Raw genomic sequence first — 25,493 nt, forward strand, 5'->3', positions numbered from 1 at the left:
CTGCCCCAAGCAAACCAACATTAGGGACGGCTCGGCCGCAGACCTCCGAAGAGACATCATCAAGCTAACACGACGGCGGCAAAATTTCGTCATCGCTGGCGACCTGAACGCCAAGCATCAAGCCTGGGGCAATAGTCGGCGAAATCAGAACGGCACAATATTATACAATGATCTGCAGCAAGCCCACTACAACATTCTGTGTCCGGACACTCCCACCCGGTTGAGTCGATCCGGAGCTCATGCCACCATCGACATCTTCATCTGCAACATTGGCGATAACATCTCCCAACCTATCGCCTATCAGGAACTGAGCTCGGACCACTATCCGGTGGTGGCCGAAGTAGGTTCATCGGCCAATAGGTTTCAAGTTTCCCGGCGAAATTACCATCGTGTCAACTGGCAGCAGTATCAGCGCTGTGTGGACACAGCAATCAATTACGACGTCCTACCGGAGTCGTACGAAGAAGTCGATCAGTGTCTGCAAGCCATCGAAGAGGCGATATCCCGTGCCAGGGAGCAACACGTACCACCATCCAGACAGGTGAGTCATACTCTGAACCTTGACAGCCCAACCAAAGATCTTATCAGGCTCCGTAACACCATTCGTAGGCAGTTTCAGTGTTCTGGGCTGCCCCACTTGAATACCAATGTCAATAGGCTAACCAAAATTATCCAGGCCAGGATGGTGGAACTCAGAAATAACGATTTTACCAAAAAGATTCGCTCTCTCCCAGATTGTGCAAAACCATTTTGGAAGATCACCAAAATTTTGAAAAATAAGTCGAGACCGATCCCTCCGCTTTCCTCTGTTGACCACTTAGACCCATCCCTACTGATAACCTCAGTTGAAAAGTCCAATGCTCTTGGCCAACATTTTGTGATTTCACATAATCTTGGTCAAAACATGGTGAGCCCCCATGGGCCTGCCGTACTGGAGGCAATGACTAGAGACGCTGACACCCCCGTAGTAGTGCATGATCATAGTAGAATATCGGCTGATGAGGTGATAGAAGCTATTAGAAGTACTAAAAACATGAAGGCTGCGGGTATGGATGGTGTAGTCAACCTCGAGTTGAAAAACTTGAGTATTGACTTCTTCAACCATCTTACCGTTATCTTCAACAAATGTTTGGAGCTTGGCTACTTCCCTGCATGCTAGAAGTTAGCCAAAGTGATTTCAGTTCACAAGCCTGGCAAAGATCCAACCAGTGCCAAAAGCTATCGCCCCATCAGCCTCTTGTCCTCCATCTCGAAGGTATTCGAAAAATTGATACTCAGCCGTCTGCTGGTGTTTTCAAATGATAATAACATCTTTCTCAAAGAGCAATTCGGGGGTTTAGGAAAGGCTACTCTACCATCCACCAACTCACAAAGGGGTGCTAACATCATCAAGCGGAATAAGTTCGTTTCCAATACATCTGCCATGGCATTGTTCGACGTCGAGAAGGCGTTCGACAATGTCTGGCATGATGGTCTAGTGTACAAACTGCATCGATACAACTTTCCGATCTACCTCGTGAAGATCATCAAAAACTACTTGTCGGGCAGATCATTCCAGGTCTACTTGAACAATGTCCCCTCTGATACGTTCAACGATGATGCAGGGGTTCCTCAGGGTAGCCTGCTTGGGCCTATCCTATTCAACATTTTCACGTCAGACGTTCCTCCCCTGCCGGGTGGTGGTATCCTGTCAATGTTCGCAGATGACACCTCCATCATCTATAAGGGTCGAGTGATCCGTGCTCTGGCGAGTAAACTACAATCAGGCCTGGATGTTCTGTCCGACTATTTCAAGAGCTGGAAGATTTGTATCAATGCAGCTAAAACACAAACCATTCTGTTTCCGCACTCGAATTCACCTCGGCTTGTTCCGCCTGTTAACGTCAAGATCCATCTTGATAGCACTCCCATTGAATGGTCAAGTGAAGTAGTCTACCTTGGTCTCATCCTCGATAGCAAATTGCTATTCCGATCCCATGTGGACAAGACATCCACCAAGTGTAACATCTTGATCAGGTCGCTCTACCCTCTGATAAACAGGAAGTCCACCCTGTCCCTCAAAAACAAGCTTGCTATCCACAAGCAAATCATTCTGCCGGCTATTGAGTATGGTATGCCAATCTGGGAGAGTTGTGCTAAGTGCCACCACTTAAAGCTTCAGAGGATCCAAAACAAGATCCTCAGAATGATCCTTAACAGTCCACCGCGAACTCGTAATTCTGAGATTCACCACCTGGCCGGTCTTCAAACACTCGAGGAGCGAAAGACTTCCACGCTGGAAAGGTTCAGAGTCGCCTGTCTGCGATCAAACCACTAGATCATTCGTGATTTGGCAACCTAGTTTAAGTAGTTAGGTGCTCAAGTAGGTAGGTTATCAAATTTTTAAATTCAAACCAAAACAATCCCTCAAAGGGTATTCTGTAAATTAGCGCTAAACGCAATCATCACATTAGAATAACCAATTAACTAGAACAAAGATGAAGAGCCAAAGGCTAACCAATTGAAATGTTAAATCAAATGTTGAAACATAAAAATCCCAGAAAATAAACATTAATTTTACTACTAATGTTACCTGCATCTGTTCATTATCGCTTCGGACGGCGTGGCACTAGGTCCTGCAGCAAGCAGGACCAAGACAGTGGCTGGATCACGGCGTGTCCACCACAATGAGGAATGAGACTTGAAAAGACGTGCATGTATAACCCCCTCCCCCTTCCCCCTTAACAATAACCCGAAAAAAACATGGACTTTGACGATCATTTTTTTCCGGGAAATAAATTTTATGCAAACCACAATTATGTATAAACAATTAATTTTTTTGAAAATGTTGGCTCTGCATGTAAAAAATTAATTGTTTATACATAATTGAGGTTTGCATAAAATTTATTTCCCGGAAAAAAATGATCGTCAAAGTTCATGTTTTTTTCGGGTTATTGTTAAGGGAGAGGGGGTATACATGCACGTCAATGAAATCAAATAGATTAGCAGGTATACAAAATTTCAGTTGTGGATGACTGCTGCAGGTACAACTGATTCTTTGACACAAATAGTGTGTGTGCCTCGAATGTGACAAACAAGCAACAGCTTTATATCATAGAGGTAACTCTAAGACCACAAGGTCCCGAAAATAAAAAAGAAATGAAATTCAATAAAAGACCTCTATCGCCCGGTTGCAGCAGAGATATTTGAAACCACACATACAATTTCCCAATTTTTAAACACAAGCATGCTCATCATCAAAATAAAAACAAAAAAATAAATGCAATTAAAGACCCCCAGCTGTGTTGCTTCAGTGACATTAAATCCAATAATTACAATTTCGCCATACAAAAGTTTTCTTATTGCATTAGTATCCAAGTATGAAAAAAAAAATCAAATTAAGATTCCTAGCGCCCCCGTTATAAACCAACAATTCCAATTTCAGGAAACGAAAATTAAACAATAAAATAAAATTCAACTAAAAACTACTTGCGCCCCCTGTTGCTTCAGTGACATTAAACCAACAGTTCAAATTTCATCAAAGATTACAAATGCCTTTCAGTTGCATAAGTATCATGAAGGTATCAAAAAGATTTTAAATGAAGATTCCTAGCGCCTTCTATTGCAAATCAATAATTACATTTGCAGGAAACAAAATCTAATTGATTTTAAGATCCCTAGTGCCCTTTGTTGGTTTAGGAACATTAAAAACCAACATTTACAATTCAATGAACAATTATAAATGCTTTCCAGTTGCATTAGTATCACCACCAAAGTATAAAAAATATCAAATTCAATTAAAGACTCCTAGCGCCCCCTGTTGCATCAGAGATATTTGAATCCACACATTCAATTTCCCCATTTTTCAAACGCCCTCTACGAGCATGCTCATCAAAATAAACACACAAAAATAAATTCAATTAAAGATCCCTAGTGCCCCCTGTTGCAAACCAACAATTACAATTTCAGGAAACAAAAATTAAAAAATTATATCAAATTCAACTAAAAACCCCTAGCGCCCCTATTGCTTCAAGGAAATTAAAAGCAAAAATTCCAATTTTCTCAAACTTCAAAAAGGCCTTGAATTTGCATTAGTATCATTAAAAAGAAATAAAAACAAATACTCTTAGCGTCCCATAATGCAAACCATTTAAATTTAATGCCAAAATCAAAACGCCTTCCAGAAGCATGTACATCATCAAAGAAAAATTATTTTAAATCAAATTCAATTAAAAACCATCAAATGTTACAAACGCCTTCCAGTTGCATTGGTTTTATCCAAGTATGAAATAAAATAAAAATAAAGACTCCTAGCGCCCCCAGTTGTAAACTAACTATTCTAATTTCATGAAACATTCTAACAGCATCCAAGAGCATGCATGTCATCAAAGCAAATAAAAATTTAATCAAATACCCCTGGTGCCCTCCTGTCGAATCAGAGATTTTAAAAAACACACCTTCAATTTCCTTACTCTCCCAACGCCTTGCAGTTTCATGAGTATCATCAAAGTAGAAATCAAATCAAATTTTAATTAAATACTCCTAGCGCCTGCAGCTTTTTTTTTTTTTTCCTTTGGTTTGTTTTTTCCGTCGATCTTGTTTTCCGTGCTGAGCACCAATGCTACCAACGTGCCAGGAAGGCAGCTCCCACACCTGGACCCTACCTATCGACCCATCAACTCATGAACCGGAGATCAACGGCTTTACTTCCCATCCGAAGGAAGGCGTGATCAGAGATGTTATGCCTCAGAACATCCCGGCGGCGCCGACTGGGATTGAACCCAGGCCTGCTGGGGTGAGAGGTAATCACGCTTACCACTACACCACCGGCGCCGTTAGCGCCTGCAGGTTGTTTTTATTTAAAAATAAAATCTTCATTTTTAATTCCTCCGCCGAATTTGCTTTTGCATAAAAATTAGAAAATAAATCAAGTTTTGAAAAATTGTTTTGTGTGAAGGCATTTAAACTAATAATAACAATTTTGTCAAACACTTCATGACTTCCCATGGCGGCTGTCTCAGAGAACTTATTTTTTTTTTCTTCAACTTGTTGATACATCCCAAGAATGGTGTGTGTTATGTTTATGGAAATTTGATTTTATTTTTCTAATGTGTTTGAAACAATAAGAGGGTGTTAACAGTAAAGGTCTAGCAATGAGGAGCATCAGGAGGGCGCATGGGGTATGAAACACAAATCATTTGGAGGGGCCATGCCCCCCCCCCCTTGCACACGCAACTGTGTTCCAGTTGAAACGAAGAAAAAGATGATAATCAATCAGCCCCGTCTGTTGCCCAGAGCCAGGAACGTCTAAGCCTTTATTGATCCTCCCGACCTCCATAGCTGTGAATCCTGTTTCTCGCTCTAATTCCCATCACCATCTGTTTGCAGAACCATACAACCAGTAATCCCAGCTCCAACGCCACGACGACCAGCAGGGCATAATTAAAGCCAGTGCCTGCAATAAGCTTCTCATTGAACTGATCGTCCAACACTACGAAAAATTCATTCCGAAAGTTACAGTTTCTCCACCCATGGTCCACTATGCGTTCTTTATTATCAATCGTTACTATCAATCCATGACTTTCAGTCCCATTTCGAATCATACAGGCTGACAAATAATAAGTGATTCGCTTGGTAAAAACGTTGAATATTGGATTCACTATGAAGTTCTCCGCTTTCCACATGAACCTATTGGCTGCGATTATCGAAACTGTTTGAACAAGTGTTGATGCATATGCCTCTTCGCAACGGCAAAGAACCGTTATGTTACAGATGTTATTGGACAGCTTGTTCATATGCAGCCTCTTACAATTCTGATCGTACTGGTCCCAATTCGGGTACTCGTTGAACGGGCTATGGCCAAAATTGTCCGCCAGTAGCTGGACGATGTATCCGTCATGGGAACAAGAGCTGGAGAGATGCCCTGTTTTGATCTGCTGTCTCTTACAAACAGAATATTCCAAATCTGCCGATACTGAGACATGGAACAGTGTCAAAGTGGCCAAGAGGTGCTGCATGGTGAATTACAACTGAAGTATTTTGATGGACTAGGATGTTTGAGCTGGTAATCTATCAGTCGTGTGTGGGCTCCTCTGGGATTAGCACTTTCGCCATGCTGCATTACTCCATAGGGCGGATGACATTTTGTTGATGGTTTTTTAATTATGTACTTTCCTGTATGAGTTTGGCATTGTTTATTGCACTGACGAGGATGATGATTCAGTTCACTTTATGGTGATGATAACGTGATAACGACCTGTTTCTACCGGTTGCTGTTCACTGTGTTGCAGGGATGCCAGATAGTGCCAGAGGGTCTGTACGAAAGCGAATGTAGTGTCTGCATTTGTCTGTATCAGGAATTTTGAACAGTGACAGCGGGGGAGTGGAAGGGAGTTGCGTGAAAGTTATGCCAGGTAGTGCTGTGGACATAAAATTTGAGCTAAGTAGTAGCAATTTTCAACATTTGGCGCCACATATACCAGATCAAAATGGCGCTAACGTGTTCAAAATCGTGGCGTCAACAAACATTCGATCATTTATTTTCGTACATGTGACCCTTACCAAAAGTATAATGAGTGACGTAGCTTAATAGTTCATAATAATTCATAGCTTTTGTTTTGTTACTAAAGTACGTTGATTTGTCGTTTCTTTGCTTATTTAAAATTACTTACATAAAGGTATTAAACACAGACTTCAAGGTTGAAATTCAGTTCATCTACATTGATCCAACCATAACAACTAATGTAATTGAATTTTCAAAATCGCCACTTTTTTTCGTTGCTATCCGCTCAAACGAAGGTCGCAACGCAACCAGTGCTGATAAAAATCGTTCCTTCTACACTCAACTTAGCTGAAAATGAAGACAACCTTAACAGATAGACCAACTACCTGCATGAATTTGAATTTTGACATAAACACATAGACTTGTGCACGGGTGAACTTTAGTTCATCTACACGTTAAGAAAAAAGTACCCAACGACCAGTTCACTTTTACCTACTTTTGACTAGTTTGTCTCATTTTCTCCTTCTAATGTTGTCAAAAAGAAGGAGCAAAACCACCCAACAGGGGTAGTAAAGTGTGGGAACCCAACGTTGGGTATAATCATATTTACCTACTTTTGGGTACAACTAACTTACTTTTGGTTAAAAAGCTAGTGGAAAATTCCATACGAACTGCACTCAAGTAAATGAAAATTACTTTGACCCGCTTTACCTACTTTTGGGTTCCTGCACTATAGTGCCGAGATGAGTGAAAAGAACTTAATGTTAAGGGTACTTTTTTCTAACCGTGTACTGAATTTTTTTTTTTTTGACACAACAGCGGGGCTCTGTTTACTAAAAATGATAACATGAATAATTTATTTATGACATCATCTTCGACTTAGTCGTACAGACTGAATAACTTATAATTAAACATAAACCTTATCTTCAATCCTATTACTAAACACATTTTTAGACAAATTCAAATCGAACTCATCGCTAACGTCATTGAATGCTCGAAGACACGAGTCGAATGGATTATTATGGCCGTAGTTTGACCTATGATAAGGAACCGCTAGGAGTGGCGAGTGACGGAAGCGTCTGGATGGAGCATTCAGTGGAATCTGTTCGCGAAGTGCATGGATCCTTTGGATCCTTTGATGAGGTCAAAGACAAACAAGCGTTGCATGTTGACTCGCCTGGTAGAAAGAGGTTCGAATTTAATCAGCTGGCATCGATCGACATAGGGAGGAAGATTTTCTGGATCGTTCCAAGGAAGTTGACGAAGAGCGAATCTTATGAACCTTTTCTGCACACGTTCGATCGTCAGCGTCTGTGTTACGTAATACGGCGACCAAACTGGTGCAGCGTACTCCAGGATACTGCGCACCAACGAACAGTAGAGTGTTTTTAGAGCATATACATCGGTGAAGTCAGAAGCGTGTCGACGGATGAATCCTAATACCGAAAAAGCTTTAACTGATATCATCTATACATGATCGTTAACCCTCCGTTACTAGGGAAAATGTAAATGGAAACCGCGTAAACTGTGATCATACTACGTGGGATTTGATTTAATTGATTACAACATGGAAAATACAGAGATCCTGACAAGATAGAAAGTTACTGTCTCCGACAAAGTTGTTCAGGAGATCATAAACTTGTCGCTGGCGGACAGTAGTTCAGAATTTTCTCACTACGTAGCGCTAGTATACATGTGAAATTCTCGCATGTGATATATCTCGAGATCCTGACCAGATAGAAAGTTATTGTCTTTCACAAAAATTTTCAGGAGGTCAAAGCCTATTGCTTGGTTGAGAATTTTCTCACTACGCGACGCTAGTACACACGTAAAATTCTCATATAAAATATCTCGAATTCCCAACCAGATAGAAAGGTACTGTCTTCGGCATAGTTGTTCAGGAGGTCAAGGCTTTTTCGCAGGTGGACAGTAGTTCAGAGTTTTCTCACTTTGCAGCGCTACTATACGTGTGAAACTCTTGCATATAAAATATCTCTAGATCCTGACCGAATAGAGAGTAAATGTTTTCGGCAAAGTTTTTCAGGAATTCAAGATCCTTTTTTTTTTGGTGACAATAGTTCAGAATTTTCTCACTATGCGGCGCTAGTATATAAATGCCTTTCTCGCATATTCAATAGCTCGAGATCTTGATCAGCTAGAAAGTCACTGTCTTCGGTAAAGTTGTTTAGGGGGTCAAGGCTTTTTGGCTGGTAAACAGTAGTTAAGAATTTTCTCACCACGTGGCGTTAGTATACATGTACACTTCTCGTATATGCTATATCTTGAGATTCTGACAAGAAAGAAAGTTATTGTCTACGACAAAGTTGTTCAGGAGGTCAAGGTCTTTTGGATGGTGGACAGTAGTCCAGAATTTTCTCAATTCATGGTGCTAGTATACATGTGAAATTCTCGCATATAAAATATCTGAAGTTCTTGACCAGATAGAAAATTACTGTCGTCAGCAAAGTTGTTCAGGATATCACAAAATTTTTGCTCGTGAACAGTTGTTCAAAATTTTCTCACTACGTAGCGCTAGTTAAATGTGAAATTCTCGCCTGTGATATATCTCGAGATCCTCACCAGATAGAAAGTTACTGTCTTTAACAAAGTTGTTCAGAATTTTCTCACTACGCGGCGCTAGTATACACGTGAAATTTTCACGTATAAAATATATCGAGATCCGGAGCAAATAGAAAGTTACTGTCTTCGGCAAAGTCGTTCAGGAGGTCAAGGTCTTTTGGCTGGTGAACAGTAGTTCAGAATTTTCTCACTGTGCTGCGCTAGTATACACGTGCAATCCTCATATATGCTACAGCTCGAGATTTCGAACAGCTTGAAAATTACTGTCTTCGGCAAAGTTGTTTAGGAGATCAAAGCTTTTTTGCTGGTGAACAGTATAAGTTTAGAATATTTTCGGTATGCGGTGCTAGTGTGCATGTAAAATATTTGTATATGCTATAGCTTAAGGTACTTACTTGTAGTAACTGTTATCGTCAAAGTTGTACATGCGGCAAAGTTCTTCCGGATGGTAAACATGCAAATGTGTTTTGTTCAAAGCTCTCTCATTTTACGTCCAATGTTTGATCTCCTTAGGTTATTTGAATGGTATGAATGGTATAGTATAAGGGTTCTACTGCTTCTTCTTCTTCTTCTTCGCATTTCAAGCTTATTGCATATCACATATTAGCTTATTGCGTGCTCTCAACTTAGTGTTCTAGATGCACTTCCACAGTTATTAATTGAGAGCTTTCGATGCCTGTACCATTTTTGCATTGGTATAATTGTGTGGCAAGTCCAATCATACTTCTATGCCCAGGGAAGTCGAGAAATTTTCCAACCCGAAAAATTCCTATACCGGAACGGGAATTGAACCCAGCCACCTCCAGCTTGGTCTTGCTTTGTAGCTGCGACTTTACCGACTGAGGTAAGGGAGGCCTAGGGTTCTACTACTAGTTTTAATTTCAAATTTTTTTCAAGCCAATTCTGAGATAATCAATCATGATTCTTCAGAGTAAATTATGAAAAATAGTGTTACTTTGGGTGAACCTTTGGTATATAAAATTTGAGCAATTTGCCTCTTCGTATTTGCATTCAAAATCTTCAAAATGGTCTACAAAGAACGAAAATTGGACGTTTTTTAGAGCGTGTCCTTAAACTTATGATCGAGAGGGTGCGGTTTTATAAATTTGTCTATTCAACTGAGCAAAAGTGCCTCACTCTCTGAATTAGTCTCGTTGTCCGTGCACACGTAAATACAGGGATTTTTTTTTGTTCTAGACCCCTTGGTGGAAGTTTCGGCGATATTGATCTTTTAAGATAATGTTTTCCATCTGAGATACGTGTTACCACTAATTTATCAGAGGTATACAAGTGGAACGACTCACCCCAATTTATGTATCCACAAATCTGCATGAAAATCTTCACCAGTAAAAGAAATCCAGAATATATTTGTCTCATCCCACATAGGCTGATGTAAATTGTATTTTTATATTATGATATTTGATATGCGAGAATTTCCAGCCAAGTTTTGAGAAATTTCTGAATTACTGTTCATCAACCAAAAGATCTTTATCTCCTTAATAGGTTTGCCAAATACAGTAAATTTCTAGCTGTTCAGGATCTCAAGCACCACGTGGTGAGAAAATTCTGTACTGTCAACCAACGAAAAAGTTTTGATCTCCTGGACAACTTTGCCGATGACAGTTTAGCAGGTCTCGAAATATATCTAATGCGAGAATTGCACGTGTATACAAGCGCAATGATGTGAAAAAAAATGAACTTCTGTCCAACAGCCAAAAGACCTTGACCTCTTAAACAACTTTGCCGAAGACAGTAACATTCTATTTGGTCAGGATCTCGTGATATTTTATATGTGAAAATTTCACGTGTATACTAGCACCGCTTAGGAAATTCTCAACTATTGTATACCAAGCAATAGGCTTTGACCTCCTGAACAACTTTGCCGAAAACAGTAACTTTCTATCTGCTCAGGATCTCGAGCTATTGTATATGCGAGAATTACACGTATTTACTAGGGCCACGTAGTGAGAATTTTCTGAACTACTCCACCAACGAAAAGATCTTGACTTCCTGAAAAACTTTGCCTAAGACAGTAACTTTTTATCTGGTAAGGATCTAGAGATATTTAAATATGCGATATTGAGAAAATTTTGAACTTTTGTGCACCAATAAATAGACTTTGATCTCATCAACAACTTTGTTACTTTCTATCTGGTCAGGATCTCGAGATATTTCACATGCGATAATTTCACATGTATTCTAGCACTACGTAGTGAGAAAATTTTGAACTACTCACCACCAGCGAAAAGGTTATGATCTCTAAAACAACTTTGCCCAAGACAGTAACTTTCTATCTGGTCAGGATCTCGAGATTTTCCATGTTGTAACCAATTAACTCAAATCCCACGTAGTACGGGCACCGTTTACGCGGTTTCCATCCACATTTCCTCTATTATCCGTATTTTTTTGAGTTAACTGTGATAAAAGTATAACTTGTTTAGTTAAAAACAAGTTTTTTAAGGAATACCTGTTGGTTTCATATCGGTTGGTAGCTCGGCTGCAAAATGGCAATAGAAAATTCACACTGTTGTACAAAGTACAACGCGCGAGTACTCGTGTTACAAAAGTTGGCGCGAGTAACGGAGGGTTAAACCTCAGCTTTGAATCGATGGTGACTCCCAGATTGCAGATCGAATTAACCCGTTCGAGTGTCTCTGCGTCCATATAGTACCGATGGTGAGTTTGACCGATACAGCGATGACCGATATTATCTTGCACTTCTTGCTGTTAACGCTCATGCCGTTGTCACCGCACCGGGTAAGCATGACCTTTATATCCTCCTACAAAGCGTCACAGTCTAAAGATGAGGCAATGATGCGATACACTTTGAGATCATCGGCAAAGGAAACTTTGAATGATGAAAGTAGTATGCACAGGTCGTTAATAAAAATGTTGAAGGTTAGAGGACCGAGAACGCTACCTTGCGGTACACCAGACATGATGTTGAATGAATGGAATCGTGCAGAGTTAACAACCACATAAGCATTTCGATTCGATAAGTACGACAAAAGCCACTCTGTTATCCAATCGGGGAATCCTATGTGCCTCATTTTATCAGTGACTAGAATGTGCGGTACAGTATCGAACGCTTTAGCAAAATCAATATACACCGCGTCTACTTGCCTTCTTTATTCAATTTCACGAGACAGTTTGGTGACGTAACACATCAGATTTGTTGTTGTAGACCGATGTTTCATGAACCCGTGCTGGCTCTCCGAGATAATCGAGGAAGAGGCATTATACAAGAGATATACAGAGACCTCTAAAAATGATTAGAGATATTCCGGTAGTCAGGGAAGTTCCGAGCGCTTCGAGGATGACCAGAGAACTCCAAAATAGCCCCTAATTTCAGGAAAGTTTCAAGATCTTTTACGGAATTTCGAGGAATTATGTCCTAATCTGTGACTAATCTGTTTCCCTCTTGCTCGCACTCGTTCAATTTAAATGGTGCATTAGTGTGCGCCGATCGAACGTCAAAAAGCTCTATGATGGCGTCATGCTCGTTTGGCTACACTAATTGACAGTTCGTTTGGCTACATTATATCAAGAGCAAATTTTCATTACGTCGAATGTAACAAAGGTTAACGAAGTCGAGCTATCAGTGTCAATCGATGCTCCTGCTATTACACTATATACTGTCCGAATATAGGATCAAATCCCATTTTAAATTTATTTGTCAGTCAAATTGCTTTTCGACGTAATCACCTTCCGATCAAAATAGTTTTCGATGTTACTTAAGTCACCCAATTTCTATGGAGATGCCGTTTGACTTAAGTAACAGCGCTGAGAAACCCGTGAAAAGTGTACGTTCGTCGTTTCGCTTTCTCATTATTAAAGTGAATAAATCGAACTGTTTATTAACAAAAAAAAAAAAAAAAAAAAAAAATCGAACTGTTTAATGCTAAGATGATTTCGGTAGTCCTAAAATGATGAATGGGCTGCACGTAAGGAGACGTAATTGATAATTCTCCCGAATATCCTGGTAAATACACTTTGACTTAAGTAACAATAGGGGCCACCAAACGACGTATAATAACTTTTGACTCAAAAACCAGTATTTTTTAGCATGAAAGCTAGCGATTTGCATTTGTATGATTAAAACCCTGCTAAAAATCTCAAACATTGCTATCACTATGAGATTATATGTGTTTACTTGGAAATAGGAATAACTTTTCTGTCATCAAAACAAAACTTTATTTTTCTCGGATTGGTGCGAATGTTACTTACGACATAATGAAAATTTGCTCTTGATATTTACTTTGACTCCGCTTATCTATGTAATCTATAGTATCTATAGCTCAGATTTATGGCAGCATTTATGGAGCAAAGTAGCTTGCAAAAAGTTAAACGTCAAAGTTTGTTTATCTTTCGATAGTTGCGCTGTGGGATCCAGAGTTCTTCCAGGCGGTTTTTTCCCCGATGGATTGGGAGCAGTTACAGCCGACACCGGTGGTGTAGTGGTAAGTGTGACTGCTTTCTCACCCCAATGGGTCTGGGTTCAATCCCAACCGAGGTCGGTGGAATTTTTCTGAGGCATAAAAATCTCTGGTCACGTCTTCCTTCGGAAGGGAAGTAAAGCCGTTGGTCCCGGCCCATGTGTGTTGAATGGGTGCAATATCCTACGCAGGTGTGGAGCTGCCTTCCTGCACATTCGATTGCCGTCAATGGATGGCAATCGATGTCCGTCGGTGATTGGCACTAGATTGCGGAACAGAGACCGACGTTAAATAGAGGAAAGAAGTACAACTTAACTCAAGACATCGTTCCCCTATATCTTCAAAGAAAAAAAGTTAGTGTTTTTATTTTTGGCATAGTAAGACATGACTAATTTCCAATGTTGCGGCTTTCGGTTTCTTGAAAAGTGAGAAATACTGTCAACTACCAATCAATATGGGTGTTTTTGGAATCGGGGTGATGTCTAGAGGCCGTAAATTGATATCCGATATAACATGGCGGTTTACGGTTTAACGAAAAGTGGGAAATACTGTCAAATGCCCATCAATATTGGTATTTTTGGAATCGGGGTGATGTAAAGAGGATGGAAATTGATGTCCGACGCCATTTTGAAATCCAATAAGGTGGCCATTTGGTTCAGAAAATGTGGAAAATACGCTACAATATGGGTATTTTCAGAGCGAGGATGACATGCAGATGTCGAAAATGTATACACGACGCCATTTTGGAATCAACTATGGCGGCGATTGGGTCCACAAAAAGTGGCAAATACCCTACAATGTGGGAATTTTTGGAACGAGGACGATGTGTAGATGCCGAAAATTGATCTCCGATGCTGTTTAAAAATCCAATATGGCGGTCATTGGGTACTGAAAAGCGGCAAATACCCATCAATAAGGAAATGTTTGGAACGGGAACAACCGGTAGATGCAGAAAATCGATATCCTACGCCATTTTAGAATCCAATATGGCGGCCGTTGGGTTAATAAAAAAGTGATAAATACCCTAAATTATGGATAATTTCCTTATAATTGATGTCCTCAACTTATTTGGAAGCCACGATGGCGACAATATTGTATAATAATTTTATACTTTTTCTAAAACGGCGTCGAACATCGATTTTCGGCCTTCACGCGTCGTCCCCGTTCCGTAAGGCCCATCGATTTTCAGCCTCTACACGTCGTCTCTTATCCGAAAATATCCATATTGTAGGGTATTTGACTCTTTTTGAAACCAATGGCTACCATATTGGATTCCAAAATGGCATCAGACATCGATTTTTGGCATCTACACGTCGTCTCCGTTCCGCAAATACGCATATTTTAGGGTATTGGCCACTTATTTTGAACAAGATGGCCACCATATTGGATTCCAAAATGGCGTCAGGTATCAATTTCTGGAATCTTAACATCACGCTGATCCCATAAATACCCATGTAGATGGGTATTTGACAGTATTTTCAGTTTTTTTTAAACCGGAAGCCACCATTTTGGATTTAAAAATGGCGTCGGATATCAATTTCTGGACTCTAGACATCGTCCAGAGTCCAAAAATGCCCATAGTGAGCGTCCAATTCGAGACTGGTAAAATAAAAAAAGGGTGACTATGATCTGTCATTTCTCGCGTAACATTTCAAAAGGGCCTATCTCTTCATCGACTTTCTCTTTGGTTTACCATGGCAACATAAACGAACTCACATGTCACTCCCAACGATTCACCTAATTAATTTACTAATTGAGCGTTCGATCCAGTAGATACGGTATGTCCCCGCTTTTCGATTTCCTGTGGATTACATTCATCCACTGTCTATATTTAACAAACTAAGGCACGTTATACACTGCAATCCACGTAACATTTAATAAACGCTGCTCAGAAGGCTTGGCAGCTTTAGTGTTTGTATCACATCTATAATGGGCTTTGGCGTGTAAAAGGTATCATCAACCGCATATGTTTCAGACTAACTTGCAAACAATTTTATCTTATTGTTTCCACCGTTCTGGTCAAGCTATGTTGCAGATAGAGACTTTGTCATGCCAATCGTCGCAAGTGATTTGTCTATATTTTTGCTTGCTCAATGTGTTTTGATACCCTGCTAAGCTACATCATAACAGCAAATTTTGTATTCAATTTGATCTTCAGCTTTACTCGGTTGCTTATCAAAATGACGTGTAACGATTTTCTCTGGTTCTACCAGCACTTCGTGTAACAATTCAGAGCATACTTACATCGACCTTAATCCCGGTGAAGGGGAAAATCTTCGCCGGTGGATTCTCAAACGGTGAGTACCGATAGAACTCCAGCGTACCGCGGTACCACTTCACCGAGTAGAGTGGTGTTCTGTCATCCATATGGTACTGGCAGTGCAGCTGAGCCTCTTGGCCCCGGCGAACCCAGGGCGGCTTGATGACTAGGGCCAAATTGCGTAGCCCCACAACGGCTCCTGTTAAAACAGAAAAGAAAGAGAAACGAAATATTCGATTTAGTACAGCCAGTGAAATCCACAAATCAATCGTGTCGAATCGGAATCGAATCGAACACCGGCTATGCAGGTGCGTTGAGCGCGATGATTGATTCCGGAAAATAATATTTACTTTTACTTCTTTCAGAGGGATCACACGCATCTTGCTTCTCGTGGGTGGGATGTCAAATGTAAGAACGAAACGGAATTTCACCACCCTCATCTCATGCCTACACGGCGAATGAGAACGACCCAAATTTGAGTTTAGCTTACTCAAAAATCCATTTTCCAGTGTTGGTACTACTCCTGGACTGAGTAAAATTTTCGTCAATTTTCCTAAACTCAAATTCGGGTCGTTCTCATCCGCCGTGTACCCAAAACGTACGGTGAACACTCGGTGCGAGCACTTGCAGTTGGGGGAGCCAAAAATAAGCGAAAAGCCTATATTGACATTCACGAGTTTATCGGATTTGATTGCCTCCACTTGCCCTACATATACCTCTATATAGGGCGAGCGTCTCGACGACGTCGAAAAACGAAAGGAAACCGTTCGGATTGTCGGTGGTAATCCCATTCCGGCGGCAACAGCAGACAGTGGCAATCTTGTGAACTTGATTTCGTTTATTATTATTTACTCAAAGTCAAATTGGGTTCTCATTGCGACCCCACGAGTTTTCGAAATAGAAAAAAAAATTCCTGGAAAAAACGGAACAAGGCAAGACAACGGCAGATTGCGATTAAAAATAAGAAGGCGAAAAGTTTTCGGTCACCCTTGTTCCCCCTCCCTAGGGCGGCAGCTGGCATCGTCACTCGGAATGCGAAGTCTTTCAAGATTTTTCCAACGGAACAACGTTCTTCGATTTGGAAGATGATCTGCTTGTTGATTTTGCTTCTTTTTTTTTTTTTTTTTTTGGTCCATCTCGGAAGGGGACACGATATCCGTTTTGTAAGATGCAGGTCCATAAAGCGTGTGGTGGTGGAGGGATAAGGGCGCAGACAGTAAAGTTGATGTTTTGTTGTTTCATAAAAGCGAGGACAATAAGTTTATGTAAAATATGATTCAAAGAAGAGGATGGTAGCAGAGAATCACGATTGCTAATTTCGTGGTTCAGCTAAGTTGTTTATGGGCGCGTTGAATTGTGTTTGGGAAGTCAATTCACCACGGGAAATTGGTGGTGGATTGTTTGCTTAAGCGGCACCGGAGTGTAGTCGTGTAGAAAATTAACCACAATTCATGAACTTGATAATATCTGCAATGTGTGTCCATTGGTAGCTACAATAAGTAAAACCCACAACATTTAGGACATTTTTCTCAACTCCATTAGTCGAAACTTTAGCCGCTTTTTTTCAATCCGTTTATTTACTTAGGCTCTACTGACTTAAAAAAAAACTTACGGAGCCGAAATGACAATGAATAATTTTCCAATTAAAAAACGAAGTGATAGGGTAAGTGAGCCAGTTATGGCACTTGTTGACGCCGGGATAGACTGGCCAAAACTCAGGGACTGGGGTGCATTAATCATTTATACGAAAATACACAACAAACTTCACAATACAAAAATTGTCCATATTTATTTGACAATATTTACAATTGCTATTTTACTACACCCATTCCCGATCTGTGGGCAAGCATTGGCGTAGCTAGACAATTTATCTGGAGGGGGCCTGGATAATTCTGGAGGGGCCTGGCTCCCCTGGTACCCCCATTAGCTATGCCAATGTGGGCAAGTGATGCCAACGAGGCGAGCGAGCGCGCGCGGTCTACACAGAGTCCGTCTGTGTAAACGATGGACCCTTTGGTTCGGTGTTCAACCATCGAACTGTTCTATTGCTGATGCTACTGCTGCTGCTGCTGCTGTTGCGGTGGAAGTGGGGTAGGAATGAGAGGGGTACATCTATTTTCAGGCTATAGAAAGCACAGTATGTTCTGTATGTGCCTATGCGGCCGGTTTGATCTGCTTGTGAGAAGTGTAGAAATGTCCCAGACGAAGAAACTATTGTTTCTCATCATATGGACGTCGATCAGCTGTGTGCTGCATATAGCCGAGTTGGAGAGTAAGAACGAGAATCTTTTCTGCACTATGGACACGGGGGTGACCATGGGGGTCCAAATAGGGTATTTGATTTTGGTTGGACCTATCCAAAAACTGATGATGGTTGGACCAATTTTTCCAATCGCTAGTTTAGTCAAACTACCACGAAAGCGCCGAAAGAATATGTCAATATGAATTTACATTAAGCACTTCTCATACACCTTCTGTGTGTAAATTAACTTGAAATAAAATGTTAACGCTAAAAATTGCTAACTGAAACTTATTTCCGAAAAAAAACTCCTAGGAGAAAAATAAACTATGAATCCGGAATTAAGTTCTGATATTCTGTCATTTTAAGCCCCTAAATTCCCCGGGGGCACCCAGAACATGCCCGGAAGTGGCCAATGTGGTCCAATTTTGTTATTGATCTTGTTATCGAATTTGGAAGTAATGTGAAGTGTGGCATGATAGGTTTTATTCCTTCCATGTCGTCATCCTGATTTCAAAAATACGCATAGTGAAGGATATTTGGCATTATTTCCCAGTTTTTCTATAAAGGGAAGCCGCCATCTTGGATTTTATAATGCCGTCAGACCTTGATTTCCGGTATTTATACGTCATCCAGATTCCAAAAATTCCCATATTGAAGGATATTTGGCAATATTTCCCAGTTTTTATTTAACCAGAAGCCACCATCTTGGATTTAAAAATGGCGTCAGACATTGATTTCCGGTATATATGCGTCATCCTGATTCCAAAAATACCCATATTGAATTATATTTGGCATTATTTCCCAGTTTTTTCTATAAAGCCATCTTGGATTTAAAAATGGCGTCAGACATTGATTTCCGGTATATTTACGTTATCCTGATTCCAAAAATACCCATATTGGAGGATATTTGGCATTATTTCCCAGTTTTAATCTAACCAGAAGCCACCATCTTGGATTTCAAAATGGCATCAGACATTGATTTCCGGTCTCAAGACGTCATCCTGATTCCAAAAATACCCATATTGAAGGATATTTGGCATTATTTCCCAGTTTTTCTATAAAGGGAAGCCACCATCTTGGATTTTATAATGCCGTCAGACCTTGATTTCCGGTATTTATACGTCATCCAGATTCCAAAAATTCCCATATTGAAGGATATTTGGCATTATTTCCCAGTTTTTATTTAACCAGAAGCCACCATCTTGGATTTAAAAATGGCGTCAGACATTGATTTCCGGTATATATGCGTCATCCTGATTCCAAAAATACCCATATTGAATTATATTTGGCATTATTTCCCAGCTTTTAATGTTTTTATATAACCAGAAGCCGCCATCTTGGATTTCAAAATGGCGGCAGACATTGATTTCTGGTATTTATACGTCATCCTGATTTCAAAAATACCCATAGTGATATCCTGGCGTTATATCCCAGTTTTTCTACAACCGGAAGCCGCCATCTTGGATTTAAAAATGGCGTCAGACATTGATTTCTGGTTTATGTAAGTCATTCTGATTCCAAAAATACCCATATTGAATGATATTTGGCATTATTTCACAGTTTTAATATAACCGGAAGCCGCCATCTTGGATTTCAAAATGGCGGCAGACATTGATTTCCGGTCTCAAGACGTCACCCTGATTCCGGAAATACACATTTTGAAAGGCATTTGACAGGTGTTTAAAGGTGTTTAATTTTTTTCTATAACCGGCAGCCGCTATCTTGGATTTCAATGTGGCGTTGGTTGACGATTTCCGATCTCCACGTCACACCGATTCTGGAAATACCCACATTGCGTAATACATCATTAGAATTCACAGTTTTTCTGTATTCAAAAACCGCTATTTCGACTTGACACTGCATAATATTATTCATCAAATACAATTTCTGTTTAGTTATCTGCCATCACTGGCAATTCTGAATAATGCGCACCACGCACATAAACACACAACAGTACCGGATCGGTTCTTGAATTCAAAACATCATCCTTGTGAACACAGAACACCGGTACTGGAAAATCAAAACCACACCGTGTGCAGCGAACTGGTGAACACGGTGCGGTGTTACTTGCAACTACCAAACCGAACCGACAGCGGCACCATACACTCGGTACAACAGATCAGCACATTGGTTATGCTTTAGAAAACCGTACCGGTGCTGTACCGGTATTTTGCCCATCACTGCAACCCACTGGCAAAGATGTTCGATTCCCAACACTAGAGGCGTGCTAGCAACGAGCGTAGGGTGAAACAATTTACTTTTAGCCAGCCTTTACGAAGTGTGTCAATGGCGCCAAAAAGACGAATGCGAATGATCCGAAAACTTCATAAACGTCAGGGAATTATTAGTATTTTGGGAACCTCAGAGCAGCATAGAATACTCCAGGGAAAATTAGTGATTTGAGGCAAAGTTCTGTAAGCGTTTATGGAGTTTAAAAAAAATTAAGGAAATTTTTTGGAAAATTATAGAAGCAATTCAATTAATTTCAGTACATATAAAAATACTGCGAAATTCATGGCAGTTAAGAGAGCTTTAAGGAAAGTCGGAAATATTTTGGAAAGTTTTAATAACATCAGGACCTAAACTTGCTTTTGACGTAGGACTACACCTGTTATTTCTATATAGGGGTACACTTTGTGAAAACCGAAAATGGAACATGTAACGAAATTATGAAATATTTTTAACGTTAATTACTCAGCTGCCCCTAGATCAATTTCAATAATTTTATTACCAATCGATCAGAAATATTTCTACGCATGCAATGCTTTCAACTGTTGATTTTCAACAAGACACTATTGAAAAAGGAGTACATGTTAAGCATTGTCCAAAAACGTCGAAATAACTAACAAATTCACCAATTACGTACATGCATATGCTGCTTCCCCAACACAGTCATCAGAGAATCGATTCTCGACGAAACATGTCGATGTAGCATTGCTGCTTCCCCAACACTGTCACCAGAGAGTCGTTAGTAAACGAAACTGGTCGAAAAAGTATTCGCCTCCGATCTTCGGGCGTGTGCGAATAGGGAGGATGCAATTGCGTAACATTTTGCACACTCATCGCCATATTCAGAACCACACGCCCCAACGACCACACAAAAAGCTCCGCAGAGTTTTAATCTTGTAACCATACTTGATTTTGATCGATTCTCTTCATCGACTTTCTGTTTCGTTAATAACTCGCCTGCAAACACATTCATTGATACGTTTGTTGTTCTGGATGATAGAAGAGTATAGCGGAAATAGTGTGAAATAGGTTAGTGAAGCCATGGTCATCAAAAGAGGAAATCGATAAAGAGAATTGACATTCACCCCTCTGCTTCTAAGCCCCTTAATTCAGTCGTCGTCATAGCAATGAAAACTAGCATAGCTCCGCTTTTGGTTCTTGGGTTACACTTGCTGATTACAATTTTGCTGTTCGATATTTTCGAAGAGCCAGCGCCAGTGGTGTAGTGGTAAGCGTGACTGCTTTCTCACACCCCAATGGGTCTGGGTTCAATCCCAGCCGAGGTCGGTGGGATTTTTCTGAGGCATAAAAATCTCTGGTCACGTCTTCCTTCGCAAGAGAAGTAAAGCCGTTGGTCCGGCCCATGTGTGTTGAATGTGTGCGATATCTTACGCAGATGTGGAAGCTGCCTTCCTTGCACATTCGATTGCCGCTAATGGATGGCAATCGATGTCCGTCGGTGATTGGCACTAGATTACGGAACAGAGACCGACGTTAAATAAAGGAAAGAAGAAGATATTTTCGAAGGACCACCAAAAATCATGATTGCCCTATTTTATAGGGATGCCAAAAAGTCCTTCTTATTTCTACTCGTTTGATTTAGCGCTGACGAGGAAATAAATAAAATTACTAATTTATGTGAACAGGCATAGAGAAGAGCCATGGAAAGAAGCAGGATCATAAATTCACCGAAAAAAAAGTTACTCGTCTTTCTGCTAGAGTCTAAGGTTAATCAACTTGTTCAGAGAAGGAGATTAACGAGAAAAACTAAAAAGGGGAGGAGCTTTAGCTAGGTACACACTGATATTCTATCGGCTGTTTCTAAACAACGCCTAATTTAGTGTAGAAAAGTACAGCAGATGAAGTGTATGATAAAATACCCAAAATGGGTGAGGCATGATTTTCTAGCTTTCGAAAAATGATTATTTTGTCATGCCCGTTTGACAAACGACAAAACCGTAGAAAAGGAGGAACTCCAGCTGATATGCCCTTAATTGTTGCTTTCGTTCATACAGACCACTGACCGAAGCTCCTCCTATTTGGTGGTGTCGTTAGCATCTAGTGTTTCATTCGATGTCCAGTGCCGTATTATTTATGGAATCGCATCACAGGCTTTCATCGTCGAGCAACACGATTTTTCTCTCGTTTTTCAGATAATCCTCCCACTTCTACAGAATCTTTCTCAACCTCTTTATTAGAAATAGCCCAAAGCCATATCCCAAGAACTAGTGGTCAACCAGGCAAAAAATCAGTACCCTGGTGGAACTCTGACTTTCGAAATGCCATTAAGCTACGACGTAAACTTCCAGAACTGAAAATCAAACAAACCATCATCCCTGCAAAACAAAATTTAAAAATTCTTGGAATCTACCTTGACCGCCGTCTTAATTTCAAAGATCATGCTGACTTTGTTCGCAAGGCTACGGGACAAAATGCGAGTTATCAAGTCTATTGGAGCTAGAATGCCTTGTGCTCAAAGATCGACAATCCTCAGGATAGTTAATGCCTGGCTATTGCCCAAAATTTTATATGAAGCTGGACTCTTTAGCAGACTGTGGTGATGCTGTAGTGAAAAAGCTACGTCCCTTGTATAACCAAGCCTTCCGATTTGCTTCAGGTGCTTGTGTAACAAGTCCCACTTCAGCAGTTATGGCAGTTGGTGATCAGCACCCATTCGAATACTATCTTCTGGTTTACCTTGTAACTAAAGCTGTTCGGTGGGTGAGTCTAACTGGTCGTAATGAGGTTCCGTTAATTAATAGAACAAATAGTCTTGTTGAGTCAATAACGAATTTAAATCTTCTTTCTATTGCAATTTTACCTAGAACAAAAACTCGCCCATGGAATCAACATTGTCCCTCAATAGATCTTACTCTTCTAAACGTAGTGAAAGCCGATGATCCTCATTCCAAAATTCAAAAATATTTCTACTATCTTCTAGCAGACAAATACAATAACTATCATCACATCTACACCGATGGGTCGGTTTCTGATGGAAAAGTTGAATATGGTATTACTGCTATCTCTATCAATTCCAGTATCAGTTCGTCACTTCCGTCCGTTTGTTCTATCTTTAGTGCTGAAGCCTTTGCCCTGAAGAAAGCCTCAAGTATGAGTACTGATCCCAACGAACGCATAGTTATCTTCAGTGCTTCCGCCAGTTGCCTAAGTGGTATGAATGCTGATTCAACAAGTCACCCTAGGTTAATTGAGGCAGAGCTTACGGCTATTGCAAATAGAGTTTCCTTCTATTGGATTCCCGGGCATTCCGGAATTCGTGGCAACGAAGAGGCTGACAGACTGGAAAGAAATGGTAGAGAACTTCATGCTGTTGAACTGGCTATTCCTTCGTCTGATGTCGTCAGATGGGCTAAGAGTAAGATCCAAGGAAGATGGGATTTGGAATGGTTTAAAAATAGTTCTTGCGCACTAAGGAAAATTAATAATTCCACTCTCTCTTGGCTCGAAAACAGGAATCCCAAAGATCGCCCCGTATTCTATCAAGACTTAGAATTGGTCACACCCGTATCACCCATAGCTACAGGATAAATAAGGAACAGCCCCCAAATTGCATCACTTGTAGTGTTACTCAGTCCATCGCCCATTTTTTGATTGATTGTAGAGCATATTGCACTGAACGTTTGGAAAATAATATCGATAGTACATTGGAAGAAGTTTTGTCACTACCTAATGAAGAAAAGTTATTAAAATGTTTAATGGACACTGCCCAAGCAACAATTTTAGTTTTATGAGGGTTCTGTAGATCGTGATTTAAACTTGTAGAATGCTTCAAAACCTCGATAAAACTAGCAATGTTACTTGATTGGTCTCAACAATGAAATATAAATGTAAAAAAAATATTGTAAACACTAAAGGGACGAATCCCAAGTAACATTGCAAGCTTTAAAGAGGTTTTATAGCATTCTACAAGTCTAAATCATGGTCTACAGAACCCTCATACAACCAAAATTGTTACTTGGGGTGACCATTATGGTTAAAATCCCTCTAAAATAACCACACACACTTTCATCGTCATTATTATCTTCAAAATTTTGAAGACGGCAACTATGACTCGCCAGCGGCAGCGATGGTGTAGTAGTAAGTGTGATTACCTCTCACCCCGGCAGGCCTGGGATCAATCCCAGTCGGTGCCACCGGGATGTTCTGAGGAATTACATCTCTGATCATGCCTTCCTTCTGAAGGGAATTAAAGCCGTTGGTCCCCGGTTCATGAGTTGATGGATCGATAGGTAGGGTCCAGGTGTGGGAGCTGCTTCTCTGGCATCGGTAGCATTGGTGCTCAGCACGGAAAACAAAAAAAAACTATAACTCGTCGTTCGAGAGAAAGCCGCCCGCCTGCCATTTCGGATTCCTGCAATTGCTGCTCTAATGAAGGCTTTTGTGTACGACCAGCAGCAGAAGACCAGCCAAACTCGCCAGAGAAAGTGGAGAAACAGCAAACTATCCATGGACTGGAAAATTTGGGTACTTAGTAACCAACTGTTCGCTACCCTCAGCTTGCCACTCATCTCTGCCGACCTGCAACATCTGAACCGGTTAAGTCGCTGATTGAATTTACACAAACGGCCCTTTTCAGGGATACCAATTTATCTTCAAGAGAGAGGTTGGTCACCAAGATTTTCCAAAAGAGTTAAATTTCTGAACAAGTCCCAACTAAAATTCATATCAAAAGGTTCTTTTCAGGGTAATCATAGTCATACTGAAGAGTATACACATAGAGAACCCCGCTCAAATTCCTATTCCAACACAAAACACAAGCTCCTGCTGCAATTAACAAATAACATTTATTATATAAAACCACGTAGTCCTACGTCACCATTGCGTACAACCACATAGGGCTGTCCTTTGTAGTTTTTTCCTTGATTTGTTTTCCGTCGATCTTGTTTTCCGTGAACAATGCTAGGAACGCCAGGGAGGCAGCTCTCACACCTGGACCCTACCTATCGACCCATCAACTCATGAACTGGGGACCAACGGCTTTACTTCCTTTCCTAAGGAAGGCGTGATCAGATATGTTATATTTATTTATTTAATTTGTTTTTCTTCATCGGAGCTGTTTGTAAAATACCTAGTCCGATTGCTCTGATCCGATTCTAACACAAAGTTCCCGATTGGTCAGATAGGACTTGAACCAACGAGTTAAACCCAAGGATACACCGAGTTTTTCAAGTTTAGCTAGCAGTCTTCGGAGTATGTAAGTTGGATTCCATACTCCGAAGACATAAAGAAATGAACGGAGCTAGA

General features: G+C 40.5%; 1 protein-coding gene across 1 annotated transcript in view; it reads right to left on the bottom strand.

Annotated features, from left to right (window-relative positions):
* LOC135706744 (uncharacterized) overlaps positions 1-25,493 on the bottom strand; it is a 282,223-nt gene that overhangs the window by 145,544 nt on the left and 111,186 nt on the right. Inside the window, exon 3 of the mRNA XM_065228398.1 lies at positions 15,742-15,956. Within this exon, the coding sequence (XP_065084470.1) occupies positions 15,742-15,956 (215 nt within the window). The remainder of the gene's footprint in view (positions 1-15,741; positions 15,957-25,493) is intronic.

This window comes from Ochlerotatus camptorhynchus, unplaced genomic scaffold, assembly GCF_037179485.1.
Source record: "Ochlerotatus camptorhynchus isolate MF236.1 unplaced genomic scaffold, CSIRO-AGI_Acam_v1.1 ptg000290l, whole genome shotgun sequence".
In the NCBI taxonomy this organism is placed as follows: Eukaryota; Metazoa; Arthropoda; class Insecta; order Diptera; family Culicidae; genus Ochlerotatus; species Ochlerotatus camptorhynchus.